General features: G+C 37.3%; 1 protein-coding gene across 5 annotated transcripts in view; it reads left to right on the top strand.

Annotated features, from left to right (window-relative positions):
* The window catches only part of LOC134378048 (kinesin-like protein KIF6), a 336082-nt gene that overhangs the window by 21593 nt on the left and 288946 nt on the right, over window positions 1-25543 (top strand). For 3 of the 5 annotated variants that reach the window (XM_063096970.1, XM_063096968.1, XM_063096969.1), the window contains exons 2-3: window positions 6605-6752; window positions 11131-11235. In XM_063096970.1, the coding sequence (XP_062953040.1) occupies window positions 6605-6752; window positions 11131-11235 (253 nt within the window). Of the gene's footprint in view, window positions 1-6604; window positions 6753-11125; window positions 11236-25543 lie in introns of those variants that run through there. The other 2 variants (XM_063096971.1, XM_063096972.1) reach the window with 2 other exon arrangements.

Raw genomic sequence — 25543 nt, 5'->3', positions numbered from 1 at the left:
TCCGTCTGCTAAATTTAGGTTTGGATTGTTCTTGTTTTTCTAGTTCTTTAAGGTGAAGTGTTAGGTTGTTCACTTGCCCAGGACCAGATGGATTCACAGCAGAATTTTACCAAACATTCAAAAAGGAATTGACACCGATTCTTTACAAACTATTCCAAAAGATTGAAACGGACGCAAATCTCCCAAACTCATTCTATGAAGCAAACATCATCCTGATACCAAAACCAGGTAAAGATATAACCAAAAAAGAAAACTACAGGCCGATATCCTTGATGAATATAGATGCAAAAATCCTCACTAAAATACTAGCAAACAGAATACAGCAACACATACGAAAAATTATTCATCACGATCAAGTGGGATTCATCCCAGGGATGCAAGGTTGGTTCAACATACACAAATCAATAAATGTGATACACCATATTAATAAACTCAACACAAGGACCATATGATCATCTCTATAGATGCTGAAAAAGCATTTGATAAAGTTCAGCACTCATTCATGACAAAGACCCTCTATAAGTTAGGTATAGAGGGATAGTACCTCAACATAATTAAAGCCATATATGACAAACCCACTGCCAATATCATCCTGAATGGGGAAAAGCTGAAAGCTTTTCCTTTAAGAACAGGAACTAGACAAGAATGCCCACTCTCACCACTCCTATTCAACATAGTGTTGGAAGTACTAGCCAGAGCAATCAGAGAAGAGAAGGAAATAAAGGGCATCCAGATTGGAAAAGATGAAGTCAAACTGTCCCTGTTTGCAGATGACATGATCCTATATATCGAACAGCCTAAAACCTCTACAAAAAAACTGTTGGAATTGATAAATGATTTCAGCACAGTAGCAGGATACAAAATCAACACACAAAAATCAGTAGTATTTCTTTTCTCCAATAGTGAACATGCAGAAGGCGAAATCAAGAAAGCCTGCCCATTTACAATAGCCACCAAAAAAATAAAATACTTAGGAATTGAGTTAACCAAGGAGGTGAAAAATCTCTATAATGAGAACTACAAACCACTGCTGAGAGAAATTAGAGAGGATACAAGAAGATGGAAAGATATCCCATGCTCTTGGATTGGAAGAATCAACATAGTGAAAATGTCCATACTACCCAAAGTGATATACAAATTCAATGCAATCCCCATCAAAATTCCAAAGACATTTTTCTCAGAAATGGAAAAACTATCCAGACATTTATATGGAACAATAAAAGACCACGCATCACCAAAGCAATGCTGAGCAAAAAATACAGCTGGAAGCATAACACTACCCGACTTTAAGCTATACTACAAAGCTATAATAACCAAAACAGTATGGTACTGGCATAAAAACAGACACACTGACCAATGGAATAGAATAGAGAATCCAGAAATCAACCCACACACTTACTGCCATCTGATCTTTGACAAAGGCACCAAGCCTATTCACTGGGGAAGGGACTTACTGCCTCTTCAGCAAATGGTGCTGGGATAACTGGATACCCATATACAGGAGAATGAAACTAGATCCATACCTCTCACCGTGTGCTAAAATCAACTCAAAATGGATTAAGGATTTAAATATACACACTGAAACAATAAAACTTCTTAAAGAAAACATAGGAGAAACACTTCAGGAAATAGGACTGGACACAGACTTCATGAACACGATCCCAAAAGCATGGGCAACCCAGGGAAAAATAAACAAATGGGATTATATCAAACTAAAAAGCTTCTGCACAGCAAAAGAAACAATTAACAGAGTTAAAAGACAACCAACAGAGTGGGAGAAAATATTTGCAAAATATACATCTGACAAAGGATTAATATCCAGAATATATAAGGAACTCAAACAACTTTACAAGAAGAAAACAAGCAACCCAATTAAAAAATGAGCAAAAGAGCTAAGTAGGCATTTCTCTAAGGAAGATATACAAATGGCCAACAGACATATGAAAAAATGCTCAACATCACTCAGCATCCGGGAAATGCAAATCGAAACCACACTGAGATACCATCTAACCCCAGTTAGGATGGCTAAAATCCAAAAGACCCTGAACAATAAATGCTGGCGAGGTTGTGGAGAAAAAGGAACTCTCATACATTGTTGGTGGGACTTCAAAATGGTGTAGCCTCTATGGAAAATGGTATGGAGGTTCCTCAAACAATGGCAGATAGATCTACCATACGACCCAGCTATCCCACTGTTGGGAATATACCCAGAGGAATGGAAATCATCAAGTCGAAGGTATACCTGTTCCCCAATGTTCATCGCAGCACTCTTTACAGTAGCCAAGAGTTGGAACCAGCCCAAATGTCCATCATCAGATGAGTGGATACGGAAAATGTGGTACATCTACACAATGGAATACTACTCAGCTATAAAAACGAATGAAATACTGCCATTTGCAACAACATGGATGGACCTTGAGAGAATTATATTAAGTGAAACAAGTCAGGCACAGAAAGAGAAATACCACATGTTCTCACTTATTGGTGGGAGCTAAAAATTAATATATAAATTCACACACATACACACACACACACACACACATACACACACAGAAAGAAAAAAAACCAAAAAACCGGGGGGGGGGGGGGAAGAAGATATAACAACCACAATTACTTGAAGTTGATACAACAAGCAAACAGAAAGGACATTGTTGGGGGGAGGGGGGCGGGAGGATGGAGGGAGGTTTTGGTGATGGGGAGCAATAATCAGCCACAATGTATATCGACAAAATAAAATTTAAAAAAAAAATTAAATGTATTTCTACATAGTAGCAATGAACAATCTGAAAACAAAACAAATATAAATTTTAGGAGAAGCTTGTCAATTTCTGCAAAGAGAAATGTCCAAACCAGACTTATTTGTTTAGCATTTTGAATATGTTATCCCTTTACCTTCTGGCCTTCATGGTGCCTGAGGAGAAATCCACTGCTGTTCTTGTTGAGGATTCCTTATGTTTGATCAGTCAGTTCTCTCTTGATACTTTCAAGATTTTCTTTGTCTTTAGACATTTTAATTGTGATGTGTCTTGGTTTGGATATCTTTCTGTTTATCCTACCTGGCTTTATTGAGCTTCTTAGATATGTAGATGAAGGTTTTTCAGTAAATTTGGGAAGTTTTTGGTCATTATTTCTTTAAATACTCTTTCCCCTTTTCTTTGAGGACTCCCATTATGCATATATTGATCTCTGAGGTCTCTGCTTATTTTTCTTTATTCTTTTTTTCTTTCTGTTCCTCAGACTGGATAATCCCAATTGACCTATCTTGAAGTTCACTGATTCTTTCTTCTAACAATGAAAATTTACTATTGGAGTGAATTTTTTATTTTTGTTATTTTACTTTTCAATCCCAGAATCTACATTTGGACCTTTTAAAATAAATTTTATCTTTTTATTGGTATTCTTCATTTTATGAGACATCATTTTCATATGTCCTTTTAATTCTCTAAACATGCTTTACTTTTGTTCTCTGAACATATTTACATTAGCTAATTTAAACTCTTTTTCTAGTAAAACAACATCTGGGTTTCCTCAAGGACTGTTTCTATTAAATATTTTCTGTGAATGGGCAATACTTTCTTATTCTTTTGTGCGTCTAATAATTATTTTGTTGAAAACTGGACATTTTAAATATTGTAACATGCCATGTCTTGAAATCAGATTCCTACCCTCCCCAGGGTTTGTTGTTATTTGTGTTATTGTTGTTGCTGCTGCTACTTGTATAGTGACTTTTCTGGACTAATTCTATAAAGCCTGTGTCTCTGTCATGTGCAGTCTCTGAAATATGCTCAATTTGCCTAGTGGTCCACTAGTGATTGGACAGAGATTTCCTTAAATGCCTCGAATCATCAGTCTCCCCACCTACACATGAGGGCTTCAGCATGTGTGTTGGGGCACACATTCAATGCTTTTGGAGTTTATAATTCTGCCTTATCTCTAACTTCTTTCTTGTGCAGTCTCAAGGCCAGCCAGAGTTGTAATATAATGACCTTTTCAAGTCTCTTCTGAGCATTCACACAGCCCAGCACATGTGTGTGTTCTTCTATAGTCCCGGGAATATGTCAGAGCTTTTCAAAACCCCTTATAAACATCTTATTCCACAAATTTTTTTCTTTTAAGGTTCTGGTCACCATCTTCTTTACTTCTCTGGTATTGCAGCCTCAGGCAGCTGTGATGTTAAACACTTGTCACTGATTATTTTCAACAAACACCCTCATAATAGGGTGAGCTCTGAGTCAGGGCAAACAAAGACAAACACTGTGCAGAGAGCCTTTCTAAGAAGCTGCCAGGCATGTCAGAAAATGACAGTTCTTTAGAGATTGGGCCTTGGTTTTTGAGGTACTCCAAACCTGCATTGCTGCCTCCAGTGGTTGCTCTGCTGCTGGTTTTCACAGATCCTATGATTTCAAGGCTGTTGTTTTTTTAAGGCTACTTTGGAGCTGGGGAAAGGGAGCTCAAATGTTTAAGTTAAAATGCAGCAAAGCTCACTGTTCCTATTGAGTTTCAGCCATATTTCTTGATTAAGCACTTTTTGGATTATTGTGAGCCTTTGGATAATTTCCAGAGTTCAGAAAAAGTTGATTTTGACAATTTTTGCCACTGATGTCATTGTTCTTGTGGAAGAATGGATTTTCATAGGACTTTACACCACCATTTCTCTTTCTTTATTTTTAATTAGTATTTTCCCTTAGGACAGATGAGACTAGAAGCACCTGAAAATGCCTAGTGGCTAATGAAGAGTGGACACAAGATTGAGTTGGGATGGGAGCTCTATAGAAAATAACTGGAGACAAATTTTGCCTGTTTACCTTCCTTTACTTAATTTTTAATTGTAGCAGTGTAATAAGTAAATAGCCATGGAAGTCTGTATAAGTGGAGCCTATATGCTTATTATTTTACACAGTGTTCTTTGGAGCTGTGCCATCTGGTTTTCCAACCCACAACAGATGGGGTAGGGAAAGCGCATATTAGAGGCAGATGTACCAAGACAAGTGGCAATGAGAAAGAAGATTTAAGTATAAAAAAGTAGACATAACAATCGGTGGGTACTAACATAGCATGCTACAGTACTCACTTTTCATAGGTTATATTTATGTAAAAATGAAAATGTTAATTTGTGTTCTGTATTACTTGCTTTTCAAGACAGATAATGTCTCATATATTTTATAAAGTTTTCTATCAAGAATCAATAAAATGTTTAAGGTTTGATACTTAAAGTTATAGACCTCATTTACCTAGAGCATTCATGGCCAACAAATACCATATATCCAAATGATATTGCTAATGGGACATTGCTATTTCATTGGTGACAAATTCTGTTGAGGAAAAAGATTGTATAATCACCCACTTAAATTCACCACCATAATTCCAATATCTTACAAGCTGAGAGTTTTAACAGTGTATTATCTCTGTCTAAAGACACATGAAGAAAAATGATTTTCTCAAAAGTAGAAAATTGAACCACATGGTCATAATAATTTTTTGCTCACTTCCTGTATTAAGTCCTTTAAGTTTGTAAGCACCAATAACACCTTCTACTTACATAGCAAAAGATGCATTGGTTTGTTGCTGAAGATATCATTGTTAGGTTAATAGTCATATAAGGTACTGAGGGCTTAACTGACCACTTGCAAATAAGCTCTAGGCAAAACCTATATGTTTTGAGGGGGCATCATGGTGACCAGGTCACATAGCATGCAGGCATGAAATAGAAGCAGAGAGAGAAATGTGGACAGGATCTCAGCAGAGGTAGTAGAGCAGGAATCCCAACGTAAACAGTGAGGGGTAATCTCAGAGGAGCCATCTATCAAAAAGTTCACTCACAATGTGGGTACCATTAGCTGACATCATAGCTGGTTTGATGAAAATATCCAGAGATCAAGGAGCCACTCGTAACAAGAAAGTAAAGCTGCAATAGTTTACTGTTCCATGTAGCACAGATAAAAGACCCACTTTTGAAAGTCTGCATCATGTCATGCACATTGTTAAAAGCCAGTACTACAGGTGGTGGTCTACAAAGGCTGAGAAGATCCAGGGTTCTAGAGACCATCATCAAATCAAGGACTGTTCTGCAGGGCTGAAGAACACATATGGACCAGCATCTCCTACCAAAAAGTCATTCCAAGAAATGAGAGGAGGGGAATTGCTACAGGATTTTCAGGTGGTGCCGAGTATTAAGTAGTGAATTAGACTACATGGTCCATACTGGCAAACAGAGCGTGTACCAGGTGTTCTAGGAAGTGACTACTGTTGTGAGTATTCACCAAGTGAGGTTCCGGTTGTCAGGTCGACAGTTTGCCAAATTACAGGTGGTTTTTCCTCTGGACTTTTTATTTTTTAACATACTCTACTCTTTGATTCAAGTCCAGTATACTAAAGGTGAATAAAATATTTAAGATGGCTGGACTCTATTTGAACTATAGGATTGATGTACTAATATTCTTGGATAAAAATGTAAATTCTAGCTAGATATTCACATATATAAATATAATATTTCTATAAATGTTTTTTTAATAGTGTTCAGTAAGGTTACTGTTACAATATGAGCTACCTAATACAAATGTAGTTAGCCATGTTGGTGTTAAAAGTGTGCACTTCTTTATTGCAGTGTCTTGGCAGGTTACAATGGTACCATCTTTGCCTATGGGCAAACAGGCAGCGGTAAGACATTCACCATCACAGGTGGGGCAGAGCGTTATAGTGACAGAGGTGTTATCCCAAGGACGCTGTCACACATTTTTGAGCAATTACAAAAGGTATGAAACTAAATTCATTTTGTATTTGACATATTCGGTAGAAATTTACTGTGGGCAGGAAATTTATTGTGACATTTTATTACATTATGTCCAAACGAGAAAGTATTATTGTATAATAACTCCAGCCTTTACATTTAGGGAAAGGTTGGGATTTTGCTGGAGAAGTGGAAATTAAGAAGGTATTTCTTGTTAAAGGGCTCTATTTCAGCAGAAACTCAACAGGAGTTCCTTCTGATGCACCCACGGAAGTTAAAAGAGCAGATAACACCTTTTACTAACTAATATCTTATATTTCTCATTAAGAAACAGGAATGTCTTTTTGCCAGAACAGACCTTTCTTTTAGCTACTAAAGCACTGATTAGGATAATATGATTATTGCGTTTTTACACTTTTAATAGAAGCCCATAGGAATTTACCAGAGCAAATCTCATTGCAGTTAACAATCTTGTAAAGAAGGGTTCCCTATTTATATTATATGTATCATTTATTGAGTGCCTCCATGTGCCTATTGCTATGTCAGTGTTTAATACAACATATAATGCAACTAACAAAGTAGGTATCCTTATCCCTCTTTTATAGTTGAGAAAACTAAGCCTTAGGTTAAATATATTTTTCTGGGTCCACATCTGATAAGTACCTGATCTGGAGTTCCATCCCAGGTCTGTCTTATGCCAAACTCCACTACATATACTGCCTCTATACCTCAGACTGGCTTTATTTTGTTGGTTGTGTTTAAACAAATTCCCTGTACTGAGTCATTTCCTGGGTTTCAGGTTTCCGCTCTGTGAGAGTAGAGACTGAATTGTACTAAAAGATCTCCACCATCTGTACTAGTTTCAACAATTCGTTGGTTGTATTAATTCTCTATAACATCCTAACTAGGTCAATGTAACAGTCACTTCAAAATTTCTCGACTGAATTCTATTTGCATTTTAAGTTGCAAAGATGAGAAGAATTGCTGAGATCTGCATAATTCTAATTGCCATCCATAAAGTAGCAATTATCCATTAGTTCAGCTCATCTCTCATTTGCTCAAACATGCCAACTCTGCATGCCAGAACATTTGGAAGAAAAGGGGTTGAGTATAGAGTATATGTTAGATCCGAAGCCCTTCTTTTCACTTACTCCTTTACCTATTTTGTTTGGTTTCCACATTTCACAAACCGGGATCATAATTTTTAATAGTTTTTGTTGCTGTGACCTAATGTGGAAGCCTATTGTCTTGAAAAGACCATTGTAGTTGGTGTAGGCCAACCTGGTTCTGAAATAGCATGTGGCCTTGGGTCAATTACTTATTGTCTCACAGAGTTGCTGTGAGAAGCCAAACATACTATATTTAAAGATACTGTCTAGTTCCTGGTACACAGTACATGCTCAGTACATGATAGTTATTAGCACAGTCATTAATATCCATTTAGATGCATGTGGCCAAATGATTACTAACCAATTTCAGAGAACCCTTTGAAACTCTCAGCACAAATGAAGCCAATTGCCCTGATTAAGTTCAAAAGAATACACAAATTCTGACCATCACATATTGTACACAACTATTGATAGTCAACTTTGTACCCCACAAATATGTGCAATCATTTATACTTAAATAAAAAATTTTAAAAAGAAAAATATTTTTTGCCACTTTCAAAATTTCATCTATGGTTACAAAAGAACAGCTCTAAAAGTCTGAATGTCTCCCAAGTACTTAACATCTGTTAGGTTCATTGTTTTAGATCCGTTTGTCATTGACAATAGTCTAAACCCCATTTCATTCTGATTGATCTTAAATAACTTCCTAGACTTGCAGAGAGCCCATAGACAATTTATAGGCAGGGCAGCTCTTTGTAATGGACAGATTTCCAGAATGGAGCACAACACACTCATTATAATCAAACTGAACTGTGGTAAAATAAGTCAGGCAGATTGAAGTACACTGTGATGTTTATCCACATTATAGATGAAAAATGAAGACTGGTACTCAGAGGTCCCCAACTAATTGCCTTAGAGGGCCACATGGGACTCTCTAGAATTCTTAAAGGAAACATTTGACCTGTACAAAGTCTTTATTTTAAGATAAACTAAGAGCCCAGTGTATACTGGATCCTGAAATGCCTGTGAGTGTGATGGGAGCACATTCTCACCAATTTTTAAGAGATGAAAATTGAGTCCACTTATTTTAGAAATCACTGCTCATTATTTTTGAGTATTGTGAGGTTCAAGCTTGTTTGGGGGCAGGAAAGAAGGCCATCTGCAGGAAACATGTGTGTTATATTACAGTCTGGCAATCCTAAACACCAAAGAGAAGTAATAAGGAAAGGTAGCTTGCCACATAACTTAGTGAATTTTAAGTTTGTACTCCAATAAAAGTTCAGAAAATGCAGAAGCTGGATAAGTCTAAGGCATTATCCCTATCGTCTCAGGGCAGTGGACTTGTCATTTTCCTGCCTTTTTATGATTTATGCTTATTTCTGGAAGAAGAGAGTTTCTCCACTGCAGAGGAACATAAAAGTTGGCTATTATTTTTGCTTTTCTTTTCCTTTCCTTTTATATTCACACACTTAATTCTCCATTTGGAAGTTTTTAGAAATAATAATAAAAAACAATAGTAACAGCAATAACCATAGCAGCAGGAGCAGCAACAATGATTTGTTGGTGCCTGTTACAAGCCTCTCATTTTTGGTGAGATCTTAAATATAGAACCTTACTTCTCTGTCACCCATTTCTGCAAGAACAGGGTTATTATCCCCATTTTCATGGTGAAACAATAGTAAGGATGTGGGATCACACAGTTGTAAATGGCAGATCAATACTTGAACCCAGTTCTGTCCAGTCGTAAGAAGATCTCAGAACTGTATGCTAAAATCTCAAATCATAATCTCTGGGATATTTTAGATATGTTCAGATAAGTTGTAGAAATATATTGATCTCAAAAGGATCTCAGAATGGTGCTGAAGGATCTCCCAGGGCTTTTAACATGCTCTGAGAATCTTCCAGAGAGGGGGCAGAGAGTTACCATGAAACACTTTTACTCAGGAGTATTTCATGGAATACTTTAGGAAGCCCTGGATTAACTAATGGCCACACAGAGTCTGTTAGTGTTTAAAGTCTCTGATACCTGTGTTAAGCCAAGCTACAATCCAAAGAATTATGTTGCAATGGTGCCTTTACTAAACTAGGATACTAATGTATTCAATAGGCCCTTTGTCAGGGTACCCGTTAAAGTCACTCGCATCAGCAGCATTTCCAGCAATTGGTTGAGAGCGATTTGCTTAGTACAGATTCAGTTCATGTTGTCGCCTTCACAGAACACCAGAACATGCAATTTCAGTTGTAGCTTGAGTGTTTTTATTATAGTCATGTGCTGACTGAGAGTTGCCTTAATTTTTCATGTATTTTGTTTTTATGAGATGATTGTATCTTTATTTGCATAGTTTGAGCCATTTTAGGACTGATGATCATGTTAATTTTAAACTGTAGAACATGTAGGAATTCATTATCCAACTGCCTCACTCATTAAAGTGTGAAAACAGAGGCCTGACATGGTAGGGGCTCCCAGCTAGTTGGAGTAGGAGTCCAGCTTTTAATTTGCAGGCCACTATTCTCTCCCCTATCTCTGTAACTTGGTTCTCTCTCCCCTAGAACAACATCTGTTAAATGGATTTTATTATATTTATTCAATTGGATATTATTGAGAATCAATCAGGAAGCCAACTATCTTCCTGAACTAATAGTTGAATGTCTCTGATTCTTCTCACTGAGGCCAGGAAAATTAACCCTACGAGTGAGGTATAGGCACTGAAATGTTAATGTCCACGCTTACCTGACTGATCTAGACTATTTTCTGTCCCCTGGAACTCATTTTCATTGTTATGTATGTATGTCCTCAGAAAATTTAGAATATTAGAAAAAAATTTTAAAATTATGATTAAAGATGGAAATGATCTTGCAACTGAAGTTTTTAAACTTAAGTAATGATCTGTGTTCTTTTATGAATAGATTATTCACAGAATGTAAGTTTTATTTTCTTAGTAACTTTTTGGGGGGTCTGGAAAGTAAAGTGGTGTGTTATGTATTTCTGCAACCAAGTTGGCTTGTTATAAGTATATATTGACTTTTTCTGTATAATGTGGAACCAATAAAAAATAACAGACCGAAGTTGCTTGTAATCATGGGTGGTGGCCATTGATTGAAAAAAAAGCTTCATGCATATGGCAACTGGCAACTTGAAAGTGTCACGAACTGAAAATGTAAACCATATAAAGTGAAAGAGAAAAGGAGAGAAACTGTGAGGAAACTGTAGTAATAAATGTGTTCATCTTCCTCTAAGCTGAATCATTACTTATAGCCATTAAATAATGTCTTTCCCTTTTCCAATCAGGACAGCAGCAAAATATATACAACACGCATTTCCTATTTGGAAATCTACAATGAATGTGGTTATGATCTATTGGATCCAAGACATGAAGCCTCCAGTTTAGAAGATTTGCCGTGAGTAGCAGAACAACAAAGAATGGGGGGAAATTACTTTCAGATGTTCCCTTCAATTGTTTTCTTTGAAACTGGGTATGTTTCTGGTCTCAATCATAATTAACAAATACTGGATAACAGAATCTTTTTGTAACATAATGGATTTTTTTCAGTTATGACAAATGGACAGTAGTGATGGGAATTAAAATTGCCTGAAATTTATTTCTTGGGAAAATCTCTTTTGGAGTTGGCACGAGATAGTGCAGTGAATGTTCCCTGAGAGTAGGTGCTTAGAGGATTGATGGGATATGACAGTGCGACTTACTCCTGCCACATGAAACCCTTTTACTCCTCTAATTGTGGCCTTTTTCTGGAGAAGGTATTCAAATTAGAGTTCAAGCGGCAGTAAGAGAATCTGAAAGAGAGAAAATAAAATTTTAAGTTTTCCCCAAATGTTTCTCTACTATCATTAAGTCTAATATTGACATTCGATCAATTGGCACTGATTGTTTCATGACTTAAGTATAAATTGAGCCTTCAGAAAGTATTAATGATGGACTAAGTTACTCTGCCAGCATTTATATAACATTGCTCACTACTTGTTTGAATATCTGCCTATATTATATATATATAATAATTGGTTTATATACTTTTGTCCAGACATCTTCATATGTTAGAAGTTGCCTGCAGCAAAGAAAATATTTTTAATATTCTACTTGTTAAATATTCTACAATAATTTAGAAATACATATTAATTCTCTACCAAAAAGATCAGCAACTAGTTGTTTTAATTTGCAAAGGAATTAAGAAGAAATTATAAAGATATAAGTTATACTCTTTACACCACCTTTATACGTATTCTTCCATTAATGTTGGTTGAGAGTTTTTACATATCGTCTATTTTATGCTTACAATATTCATGAGAGGGAGTTGGGAAAGAGGGTTATGGTTTACACTTTAAATATTTGTATAATAATTAAGAGAAAAAAATACTGACTCAATGGAAGAAAACAGTCTTTAAAAGACTAAATTTACAAAATTTAAGAAATTTCCTAAATTTATAAGAAAGGTAAAACTTTTCATATAGGAAGGATAGGAACATCATCAGAGACTTGAAGGGGTGGTTGGAAAGGCTATGTGTTGAGGGGTGCTATGGTCTGAATGTTTGTGTCCTCCTAAAGTTACATGTTGAAACCTAATCATGAATATGATGGTATTAGAAGGGACCTTTTGGGATGTGATTAGGTCGTGAGGGTGCAGCCCTCATGAATGGAATTAATGCCTTTGTGAAATAGACTGAAGGGATTTTGTTCATCTCTTCCACCTTGATGAGGACACTGTCAGAAGTATGTAGTCTGCACCCTGGAAGAAGACCCTCGCCAGAAGTCAACCATGCTGGCACCCTGATCTTGGACTTCCCAGCCTCCAAAACTGAGAAATACATTTCTGTTGTTTATAAGCCACCCAGATCTTGGTATTTTTTTATAGCAGCTAGAATAGACAAAATAAGAAGTTGGAAATAAAAGCAGAAAGGCCAACTGAAGCCTGTTTTGGGAGGAACTTGAATAACAGGCTTTTAGCATGAGATTGATCTTTATTCTAACATGTTTTTAAATTAGTTTTCCAACCTCCAGTCTAACCTAGATACCTCCAGACTAAACCTTGCTTAAAATTACTTTCAATAAGTCACCTATACACAGAAGAGCTGGAAGGACTTGGCTATGATGAACATAGAAAAGGAAAGAGAGATCTGAGAAATATGAATAAAAATTTGATTGTACCTAGCACCTTGGATTTAATTGAATTTGAAAAGGAAGGAGACTCACAGAGGATTGTTGTTCTCTCATTTTACTGATTGAGGAGATTAAGCTCAGAGAGTTAGGACTTGTTTCAAACTCTAAAGTTTCAAAACTAATTGGTTAATGGTAGAGCGATGATTAAAAACCAGATACTCTAACTTTCATGCTAGAGTAGCTAAAAGAGCTTCAAGATTTTTACACTGAGAATTAGGGAGTCATTGACCTAGAAAGGAGATTTCCATTAGAAAACTTAATTAGGTGGTGAAGATGAATTTCACATATACAATTATATGTTGCTTAACACTGGGAATACATTCTGAGAAATGTGTCATTAGGCCATTTTGTCCCTCTGCAAACATCACAGAGTGTACTTACACAAACCTAGATGGTATAGACTGCTATGCACCTAGGCCATATGGGATAGCCGGTGGTTCCTAGGCTGCAAACCTATATGGCATTTTAGTATCCTGAAAATACTGTAGGCAATTGTAACAGAAAGGTATTTTTGTGTGTAAACATATCTAAACATAGAAAAGGGACAGTAAAAATATGGCATTAAAATCTTATAAGACCACTGTCATATATGAGGTCCATAGTTGACTGAAATGTCGTTATATGGCACATGACTGTATAAATTTGCTGTATAAGAATACCATAATATATGTTTATATTTACAGTAAATTCCTCTGAGGCAGGGAATATATCTTACTTGGTGTGGTATCTCTCTACTGCCTAAGCCATGGTAAGTCCTTAATAATTTTTAAAATTATCTGTTGAATTGAAACAATGAAATAGAATTTTTGAAGATGAGAGTGTAGAGGGAGAACAGAGCATGAGCTTTTTTCATCTGAATCTAATTGACATGATTAGGTACAGCTTGACTATGGGAAGAACTTGGAATGAGAAAAATCTATTGGACTCTTAGAGAGATAGTGTGATACAGAGTAAAGAGTATTTGATCACAGTTCAGGAAATTTGGGTTCCAGTCCTAGTCTGTAGTCTTAGATAAATTCTTTTGTTTTTCTGGATTTCTCTGTCTATTAAATGTGGGCATTGGATTAAATAATTTTTTATTTTTTTTTTTATAACAGGTTGGGTGGATTCTTTTTATTTTTTTATTTTTTTATTTTAAAGATGACCGGTAAGGGGATCTTAACCCTTGACTTGGCGTTGTCAGCACCATGCTCACCCAGTGAGCTAACCAGCCATCCCTAAATAGGATCCGAACTCGTAGCCTTGGTGTTATCAGCACCACACTCTCCCGAGTAAGCCACGGGCCGGCCCCAATATTTAATAACCTTCTGACCTCCAGTGTCTAGAGTTCAAAAAGTTATGACCATCATAGAGCAAAATTTATTTGGTGGCTTTTCTTCCCTTCACAAAAGAATATGAGGTGAATTAGATATTTTCTTTTTTAAATTTTTTTATTTTTGACCTGTTTTATAAGACAAAAGGGTTTTTACTTAAATTCATATCTTCAAGACAAATATTTGTTAAATAAAAATAATATTCTTAATAATTTGTAAGGAATCACATTCAAAAGCTAAAGCTAGGCTTTTATTTTTTCAATACCCAATTGCCAATATTATATTTTCAAAATATACTTTAATAGAGAACAAAAATACAAATTATCATTTCAAGAGAAGATTATTTTCTGTATGTAGAAAATATGAAAAAATAAGAAATTAAATATAATGCAAGTGATATGTAAAGTAAAAATCTAAATGCATTGTTATTAAGATATTTTACTATTTTTAAAAATATTTTGAGCACAGATCTATTTTTACATTTTTTTCTTTATTAAATTTTATGTGACAAGTCAAAAATGAGTAATAAATAATCTCCTTACAAATAAGGAACAGTGGAATGATTTCAAACTAAACAGCTTCAGCACAGCAAACAATCAACAGAGTAAAAAGACAACCTGAAGAATAGGGGAAAATATTTAAATATTTGCAAACTATGCATCTGACAAAGGATTAATATCCAGAATATATGAAGAACTCAAACAACTCAATAGTAAAATAAAGTCCGATTAAAAAATAAGGAAAGGAAATGAATAGACTTTTTTTTTTACATGTTGAACCTATTTATTTTAAGAAAACTGTATTTACATTGGAACCTTACTGTCAACACGAGTGAGAAACTATTTAGACATTTTCTAATAGCCTCCTTCTAGAAAAGAGCAAGTCTCTTGAGAATAAGAACAATACCTTAATTAACTGTATGTCCTCTGCATTTCTAGCATGCTTGGTGTTTAATAGTCATTCTCAATGTTGGTCAGATTGTCTATCAATGTTTCTAGCTTTCTATCTTAAACTGCTATTCCTTCTTTAATAGCTTCATCCTCTTGTTGGAGTTGCCAACTCAAGTTACAAATAACCAGTTATAAAACATATGTTTTCAATGAACTACACATACACAAAAGTGGTCTGAAACATGTTGCTCTTATTCTTATATTTTGTACTGTTATTACATGTTAACAAATCCCATTAAGACAAAAATGTCATTAAGAAAGAAGATTTCCATGTCCAGGTGTACAGTCTATGTCTTAGTCTGTTTTCTGCTGCTGTAACAAAATACCACAGACTGGGTAATTTATAAAGAACAGAAGTTTATTTGGTTCATGGTTCTGGAGGCTGGGAAGTCCAAGAGCACACTCAATCATGATGAAATGCTTTCTGCAGTATCTGATGAAGGTCCTCCCATGGCAGACAGCATCACACTGTGATTGAGCACACAAGACAGAGAGCAGATGGGGGCTGAACTTATTCTTTTATCAGGAGCCTACTCCCAAGATAACTAACCCACTCCCTCAATAATGGCATTAATCCAATGAGGGTTCCACCCTCACAAGCTAATCACCTCTTAAAGGCCTCGCCTCTTAATACTGTTACATTGGCAATTAAATTTCAACATGGCTTTTGGCAGGGACATTTCAACTATAGCAACCTGTTTATTTCAAATATCTTCAGTATTATAAAATTCCAGAACAATTCGAGAATTGCATAGTCCTTTGGTGTGGGAATAATGAGATTTGACTAGTACTGAGTCTGCAAGTTTTCTGCGGGATTTAGAGGGGTTTGCCTTTCACTGAGATTACAAAGTAATTCTCTGTAGTGGAATATGACTTCGGCCATACCTGGATTAGATTAAGAGTATGTGTTGTTAATCTGATTTCACACACTCTTGAACTGGGATAAGCTCTAACTCTGAAATCCTATCTGTCTGGTTGACTAGTTTCATTGTTGTGAGCTGGAATGTCCCAAACACTCTGAATGCCTTCCAAAAATAGTAGGCAAAATTTCCATTGACCTTGTTCCCTTCTCGCGGTCATCCATTTGAGGGACAGTGGCAAATATACACATGTGATCTCTCCTACATTCTTATACTAGGCTTAACTATGTAAAATCGAACTCAAGATAATTTTGGTGTTGCACAATAATAGCCATCAGTGACAGCTTTCTTGTCACTGATTGACACAGCTTCCCCAAATACCACCTGCTGGATGCTCTGCTCTTATCACATGCATTCTGTCTTTTCCGTTTTTTTTTTTTCTTTTTTCTTTTACATCTTAATGACTTCTACTTCTGTTTTTGCATTAGTATTTGCCTATAAACTGCTGGTGGACTTTGTATATATAATGTCAGGGCACCAGACTTAAGTTAATAACTTTTCTGCAAATGTTGCTATAGTCATTTGTTGACTAAATATGGGAAACATTAACATCTAAATTAGCTATCAAAAGTGATTCTCCCACAACTCAACCACGATGAAATACATAATCGAGTACTTCAATAACTATTATAGAAATTGAATTCATAATTTAAAAGCTTTGCAAAAAGAAATCTTCCGGCCCAGATGGTTTCACTGGAGAATTCTACCAAACATTTAAAGAAGAACTACAAGATGGCGGCGGCTGCGGCGGCTGGCGCGGAGTAGCTGAGGTGGAAAAGGTGGCCACTGGGCCTCAGGCAGCCGGGAAACTTGTGGACCTTCCTCTGGCCATCTCTTAAGGGAGGACTGCTGCTGCTGGCCGGTCGTGGGGGCTCAACGCCACTTTGCCCCCGGCAGGAGAGGCTGCCTCATTTACAGGCAACAGCTTTGAAGTGTGGAGCAGGAAAAGAACTGATTCTTAGCTGCAAAAGCGAGTCTTGAAACAGGGAACACGGCGCCAGGGCTGCTGTGGATGCAGCCAGGATCCCGGAGGCTGGGGCCGCACTGAAGGCGGCCAGCTGCCCTATTCAGGATTCGAGGTTTCAGGCCGGCATTAAAGAAGATTCCTGGGAGCGCCTGAGCGGCGCCGCGACTGAACAGCCCGAGGCGGCAGCGCCGAGAACACGGAAGGCAACAAACCAGAGACAGAGCGAGCGCCCGACCTGGCACAGCACTGTGAGTGATCCCTGGCACAGCTCTGTTCGGGGGGTGGATGCCCATGCGGCTCCTGCCTGCACCACCAGGCCACTCACTGCCCCGGTGCTGCCTCCATTTTCCCAGGTGCGGGCAGCTCCGCCCTGCTCGGCCATCACTGAGCCCATTTGCTTGGCCTGGCGCGGGGCTTTCCGGACCCTGCGGGCCGGCCTCCTCTCCCACTCCCTCCGCGGTTCTCTGGTGGGGCTGGGGGTGTGGGGCGTCCCGACCAGTGTTGGGAGGGCTAGGAAGTACGGGCGGGCCGACTGTCACTCCACCACACCCTGGACTCCGGCCCCGGTAAACTTCCTGTTACTGGGAGGCAGATACCATCTCTGCGACCACCAGTTTGGAAAAAAGCCTAACGAATTTCTGGTTGGGAATAGTGTGGTAGGAGAGTTCCCAGGTCCGCTTGAACCTGCCGGAGAGCAGGCTGCAGGCGGGCACTAGACTCGGTTTATACCGGGGGGATACAAAGGTGAACAAGACCCGAGAAAGATCTACACAGTGCTACAAAGGCACCCAGAGAGACCGGTCGTCTGTGCCTAGCAGAAACCTGGTAGACTTCCTGGGCGAGGCGGTGCTGAGCAGGGTCTTGAAGGCCCAGCTGATAGACGAGGGGTGCAGAAGACACACCCCAGCCCAGCACAGTGTGCACAGAGGGGGGAGACGTGCGGCCAGGGAGGCGGAGACTCGACAGAAACCACACACCCGGTGGGGTCGCCACTGCACGATCTAACAGCCTGGGCCAGAGCACACGGAACGGGGAGAAGTCCTGTACAGGAAGTGAAAGCTCAACAGAGATCACACACCCTGTGGTACGTGATCCACCAGCCCAGCAGAGTACAAGCTGACCAGAAAGGTGGATCCCCGGAGAAGCCCAAGACCTGAGGCAACCACACACACAAGACACTAGAGGCCAACTGAGCAGTCACGGCGGGAGCCATACCAAATTGGCAACCACAGCAACATCCTAGTTAGTCATTAGTCTCAAACCGGTGGACTGTGAAACCCCCTGCCACAATGAATAAACACCAAAAAAAAGACACCAGAAATACAAAAAATCAAGAAAGTACACCACCAAAAGTTAATAAATCTCATACACTAGATCCTATAGAACAAGAAGCCCTTGAAATAACTGACAAGGAATTTCGAGTGATAATTCTAAGGAAACTGAATGAGATACAAGAAAACTCAGCTAGACATCATGATGAAATGAGGAAAAGTATACAGGATCTGAAAGAGGAAATATACAAGGAAATCAATGTCCTGAAAAAAAATGTAGCAGAACTTGCTGAACTGAAGAAGTTATTCAGCGAAATAAAAAACACAACGGAGAGTTTAACCAGCAGGCTTGTCGAAGTTGAAGAGAGAACCTCTGAACTTGAAGATGGGCTGTTTGAAATAACACAAGCAGACAAAAAGAAAGAAAAAAGAATCAAGGACATGGAAGAAAATCTGAGAGAGATATCAGACAACCTCAAGCGCTCAAATATCCGAGTCATGGGTATTCCAGAAGGGGAGGAAAATGGAGATTCCATTGAAAACATATTCAACAAAATAGTGGCAGAAAACTTCCTAGGTATAGGAAAAATCACAAATCTTCAGATCCAGGAAGCTCAACGATCTCCAAACGTATTCAACCCAAAAAGGCCTTCTCCAAGACATGTCATAGTCAAATTGGCAAAACTCAGAGACAAAGAGAGAATCTTAAAAGCTGCAAGAGAGAAGCGTCAAATCACCTATAAGGGAGCCCCAATCAGGTTAACATCAGACTTCTCATCACAAACCCTAAAAGCTAGAAAGGAATGGGATGATATTTTCAAAATACTAAAAGACAAAGATTGCCAGCCAAGAATACTCTACCCTGCAAGGCTATCCTTCCGAAATGAGGGGCAAATACTATATTTCTCAGACAAACAAAAACTGCGGGAGTTCACTACCACAAGACCACCCTTACAAGAAATCCTCAAGGGAGTACTGGGTTTGGTTCCTGAAAAATAACTACCACTGCCATAAAAACCTAAGAAAAATCTGAACCCGCTAGTACAATAAAAATGGCATTCATGAAGAGAAAACAAGCTAACAAAAACACTATCTACAACCTAAGGAACCAACAAACAAAGAAACCAAACAGTAAATCAGAAAGCAAGGAACAAAAGACACCTAAGACAACCAAACAAGCAATAAAATGCTAGGAATAAATCAACACCTTTCAATAACAACTCTTAATGTTAAAGTCTTAAATTCCCCAATTAAAAGACACAGACTGGCTGACTGGATCAAAAAGCAGGACCCAACTATATGCTGCCTACAAGAGACCCACCTCACCCATAAAGATTCACACAGACTAAGAGTGAAAGGATGGAAAAAGATTTACCATGCAAACAGAAAAGAAAAACGAGCTGGAGTGGCTATTCTTATATCTGACAAAATAGACTTTAAACTAAAAACCATAAAAAGAGACAATGAGGGACACTACTTAATGATAAAAGGACTGATCCATCAAGAAGACATAACAATCATAAATATGTACGCACCCAATGTTGCAGCAGCCAGATTTATAAAACAAACTCTATTAGACCTAAAGAAGGAAATAGACACTAATACCATAATAGCAGGGGACCTGAACACTCCACTGTCAATATTAGACAGATCATCTAGGCAAAGAATCAGTAGAGAAACACAAGATCTAAACAAGACTCTAGACCAATTGGAATTGGCAGATATCTACAGAACATTCCACCCAACAACCTCAGAATATTCATTCTTCTCATCAGCACATGGATCATTCTCCAGGATAGATCACATATTAGGTCACAAATCAAGTCTCAATAAATTCAAAAAAATTGGAATTATCCCATGTATCTTCTCAGACCACAATGGATTAAAACTAGAAATTAATAACAAACAAAACTCTGGAAACTATACAAACACATGGAAATTAAACAGCATTCTACTTAATGACATATGGGTCCAAGAAGAAATCAAGCAGGAAATCAAAAAGTTTATTGAAACTAATGAAAACAATGATACATCATACCAAAACCTGTGGGATACTGCAAAAGCAGTATTGAGGGGAAAATTTATTGCATTAAATGCTCACTTCAGAAGAATGGAAAGATGGCAAGTGAACAACCTAACACTTCACCTTAAAGAACTAGAAAAACAAGAACAATCCAATCCTAAAGTTAGCAGACGGAAAGAAATCATTAAGATCAGAGCAGAACTGAATGAAATTGAAAACCAAAAAACAATTCAAAAGATCAACGAATCAAAAAGTTGGTTTTTTGAAAAGATAAATAAAATTGACAAACCATTAGCATGGCTAACAAAAAAAAGAAGAGAGAAGACTCAAATAACAAAAATTAGAAATGAAAAAGGCGATATTACAACTGATTCATCTGAAATACAAGGAATCATTCGAGACTACTATAAACAACTATACGCCAACAAATTTGAAAATCTGGAGGAAATGGATAAATTTCTGGACACACACAAGCTCCCAAAACTGAACCGTGAAGACGTAGAAAATTTGAACCGACCAATAACAATAAAGGAGATTGAAGCTGTTATCAGAAGGCTCCCAACAAAGAAAAGCCCAGGACCAGATGGATTCACAGCAGAATTTTACCAAACATTCAAAGAGGAATTGACACCGATTCTTTACAAACTATTCCAAAAGATTGAAACGGACGCAAATCTCCCAAACTCATTCTATGAAGCAAACATCATCCTGATACCAAAACCAGGTAAAGATATAACCAAAAAAGAAAACTACAGGCCGATATCCTTGATGAATATAGATGCAAAAATCCTCACTAAAATACTAGCAAACAGAATACAGCAACACATACGAAAAATTATTCATCACGATCAAGTGGGATTCATCCCAGGGATGCAAGGTTGGTTCAACATACGCAAATCAATAAATGTGATACACCATATTAATACACCATATTAATAAACTCAAACACAAGGACCATATGATCATATCTATAGATGCTGAAAAAGCATTTGATAAAGTTCAGCACTCATTCATGACAAAGACCCTCTATAAGTTAGGTATAGAGGGAAAGTATCTCAACATAATTAAAGCCATATATGACAAACCCACTGCCAATATCATCCTGAATGGGGAAAAGCTGAAAGCTTTTCCTTTAAGAACAGGCACTAGACAAGGATGCCCACTCTCACCACTCCTATTCAACATAGTGTTGGAAGTACTAGCCAGAGCAATCAGAGAAGAGAAGGAAATAAAGGGCATCCAGATTGGAAAAGATGAAGTCAAACTGTCCCTGTTTGCAGATGACATGATCCTATATATCGAACAGCCTAAAACCTCTACAAAAAAACTGTTGGAATTGATAAATGATTTCAGCACAGTAGCAGGATACAAAATCAACACACAAAAATCAGTAGCATTTCTTTTCTCCAATAGTGAACATGCAGAAGGAGAAATCAAGAAAGCCTGCCCATTTACAATAGCCACCAAAAAAATAAAATACTTAGGAATTGAGTTAACCAAGGAGGTGAAAAATCTCTATAATGAGAACTACAAACCACTGCTGAGAGAAATTAGAGAGGATACAAGAAGATGGAAAGATATTCCATGCTCTTGGATTGGAAGAATCAACATAGTGAAAATGTCCATACTACCCAAAGTGATATACAAATTCAATGCAATCCCCATCAAAATTCCAAAGACATTTTTCTCAGAAATGGAAAAAACTATTCAGACATTTATATGGAACAATAAAAGACCACGAATAGCCAAAGCAATGCTCAGCAAAAAAAATAAAGCTGGAGGCATAACACTACCTGACTTTAAGCTATACTACAAAGCTATAATAACCAAAACAGTATGGTACTGGCATAAAAACAGACACACTGACCAATGGAATAGAATAGAGAATCCAGAAATCAACCCACACACTTACTGCCATCTGATCTTTGACAAAGGCACCAAGCCTATTCACTGGGGAAGGGACTGCCTCTTCAGCAAGTGGTGTTGGGATAACTGGATATCGATATGCAGGAGAATGAAACTAGATCCATACCTCTCACCGTATACTAAAATCAACTCAAAATGGATTAAGGATTTAAATATACACCCTGAGACAATAAAACTTCTTAAAGAAAACATAGGGGAAACACTTCAGGAAATAGGACTGGGCACAGACTTCATGAATACGACCCCAAAAGCACGGGCAACCAAAGGAAAAATAAACAAATGGGATTATATCAAACTAAAAAGCTTCTGCACAGCAAAAGAAACAATTAAAAGAGTTAAAAGACAACCAACAGAGTGGGAGAAAATATTTGCAAAATATACATCTGACAAAGGATTAATATCCAGAATATATAAGGAACTCAAACAACTTTACAAGAAGAAAACAAGCAACCCAATTAAAAAATGGGCAAAAGAGCTAAGTAGGCATTTCTCTAAGGAAGATATCCAAATGGCCAACAGACATATGAAAAAATGCTCAACATCACTCAGCATCCGGGAAATGCAAATCAAAACCACATTGAGATACCATCTAACCCCAGTTAGGATGGCTAAAATCCAAAAGACTATGAACGATAAATGCTGGCGAGGCTGCGGAGAAAAAGGAACTCTCATACATTGTTGGTGGGACTGCAAAATGGTGCAGCCTCTATGGAAAATGGTATGGAGGTTCCTTAAACAATTGCAAATAGATCTACCATACGACCCAGCCATCCCACTGTTGGGAATATACCCAGAGGAATGGAAATCATCAAGTCGAAGGTATACCTGTTCCCCAATGTTCATCGCAGCACTCTTTACAATAGCCAAGAGTTGGAACCAGCCCAAATGCCCATCATCAGATGAGTGGATACGGAAAATGTGGTACATCTACACAATGGAATACTACTCAGCTATAAAAACGAATGAAATACTGCGATTTGCAACAACATGGATGGACCTTGAGAGAATTATATTAAGTGAAACAAGTCAGGCACAGAAAGAGAAATACCACGTGTTCTCACTTATTGGAGGGAGCTAAACATTAATATATAAATTCACACACACACATACACACACACACACACAAATCGGGGGGGGGAGGGAAGAAGATATAACAACCACAATTATTTGAAGTTGATACAACAAGCAAACAGAAAGGACATTGTTGGGGGGGAGGGGGGGAGGGAGAAGGGAGGGAGGTTTTGGTGATGGGGAGCATTAATCAGCTACAATGTATATCGACAAAATAAAATTAAAAAAAAATAAAATAAAATAAAAAAAATAAAGAAGAACTAACACCAATTTTGCATAGTCTCTTTCAGGAAATAGAAGAGAGAACTTCCTAAGTTATTCTATGAGGCTGATTTTAGTATTATTGCTGTGATACCAAAATCAGACAAAGACAGTACAAAAAAAGAAAGCTACTAATAACCTCTCATGAACATAGGCTCAATATTCCTCAACAAAATATTGGCAGTTGAATCCAACAATGTATAAAAATAATTATATACTACAACCCAGTGGGATTTATTGCAAGTATGCAAGACTGGTTCAACATTCAAAAATCAATCAATATAATTCTTTGCATCAACAGGCTAAAGAAGAAAAATTATATGATTCATATCAATAGATGCAGAAAAAACATTTGACAAAATTCACATCCACTCATGATAAATACTGTCAGCAAAGTAGGGATAGAGGAAAATTTTCTCAACTTGATAAAGAATATCTACAAAACACCTATAGCTAACAGCATATTTACTGATGAGAAGCTAGATGTTTTCACTCTAATACAAGGAATAAGGTAAGGATGTCCCTCTCATCACTCCTATTTAATGTTTACTGGAAGTTTTAGCTAATGCAATAGAACAAGAAAATAAAAAGTATGGAGAAGGAAGAAATACAACTGTCTTTGTTCACAGATGATATGATTGTCTATGGAGAACATCCCAAAGAATCAACAAATGAATTCTTGGAACTAAGAAGTGATTATAACAAGGTTGCAGAATACAAGGTTAATGTACAAAATTCATTTGCTTGTCTATATAGATACCAGCAATAAACAATTGGGGTTTGAAATTTAAAAAAACATAATGCCATTTACATTAGCAACAAAAAATGAAATGCTTAGCTATAAGTCTGACAAAACACATATAAGATCTATATGAAGAAAACTATACAACTCCAATGAAATATATTAAAGAAGATCTAAGTAAAAGTATGTACCATGTTCATGGATAGGAAGACTCAATATTGTTTTAAGATGTCCATTTCTTCTAACCTGATTGTAGACCAAGTGTAGATCAATTTAATCTCCATTAAATTTCTAGTCATTTATTTTATGGATATCAACAAACTGATTATAAAGTATATATAGAAAGGCAAAAGACCCAGAATAGCCTACACAATACAGAAAAAGAATGAAGTTTAAGAACTGACACTACCCAACTCCAAGATATACTATAAAGCTGCAGTAATCACAGTAGTATGGTATTGGCAAAGGATTGACGAATATATAAATGGAACAGAATAGAGAGCCCAGAAAAAGACGCATACAAATATAATCTACTGGTCTTTGACAAAGGAGTAAAGATAATTCAATGGAAAAGGGACAGTCTTTTCTACAAATGGTACTCAAGCAATTGGACATACAAATGTGAAAAAAATAAATCCAGACAGAGCCCTTACACCTTACACAAAAATTAACTTGAAATAAGGCATAGACCTAAAGTAAAATGCAAAACTATAAGTCTTCTGGAAGATAACAGGAGAAAATCTGGGTTTAGCAATGAATTTTTAGATACAACACCAAATGTGTGATTTATGAAAGGAAAACTTTATTAGTTGAATTTAATTGAAATTAAATACTTCTGAGAGTGATATCACCAAGATGGCAGACTAGATGATCCCTGAAACAGCTCTCCATGCAAGAGATCAACTAACAAAATTAAAACAAAAAGTTACCACCCTGAAACCACGGGAACTCGGGGGTAAGAGGAGAAGAGAACTGCAAAGGTTTGGAAGGCCATGGCAAGTGGGAGATGGAATCACTCCATCAGTCCCAGCCTCAGCCACTCCTCAGGCTGGCATGGCATAGCAGCTACCTGGAGACAACAAAGGTGCTTCG

The sequence above is a fragment of the Cynocephalus volans genome, chromosome 5, assembly GCF_027409185.1.
Source record: "Cynocephalus volans isolate mCynVol1 chromosome 5, mCynVol1.pri, whole genome shotgun sequence".
In the NCBI taxonomy this organism is placed as follows: domain Eukaryota; kingdom Metazoa; phylum Chordata; class Mammalia; order Dermoptera; family Cynocephalidae; genus Cynocephalus; species Cynocephalus volans.
The sequence above is the reverse complement of the archived record's forward strand: the minus strand, read 5'-3'. Positions and strand labels throughout refer to the sequence as shown.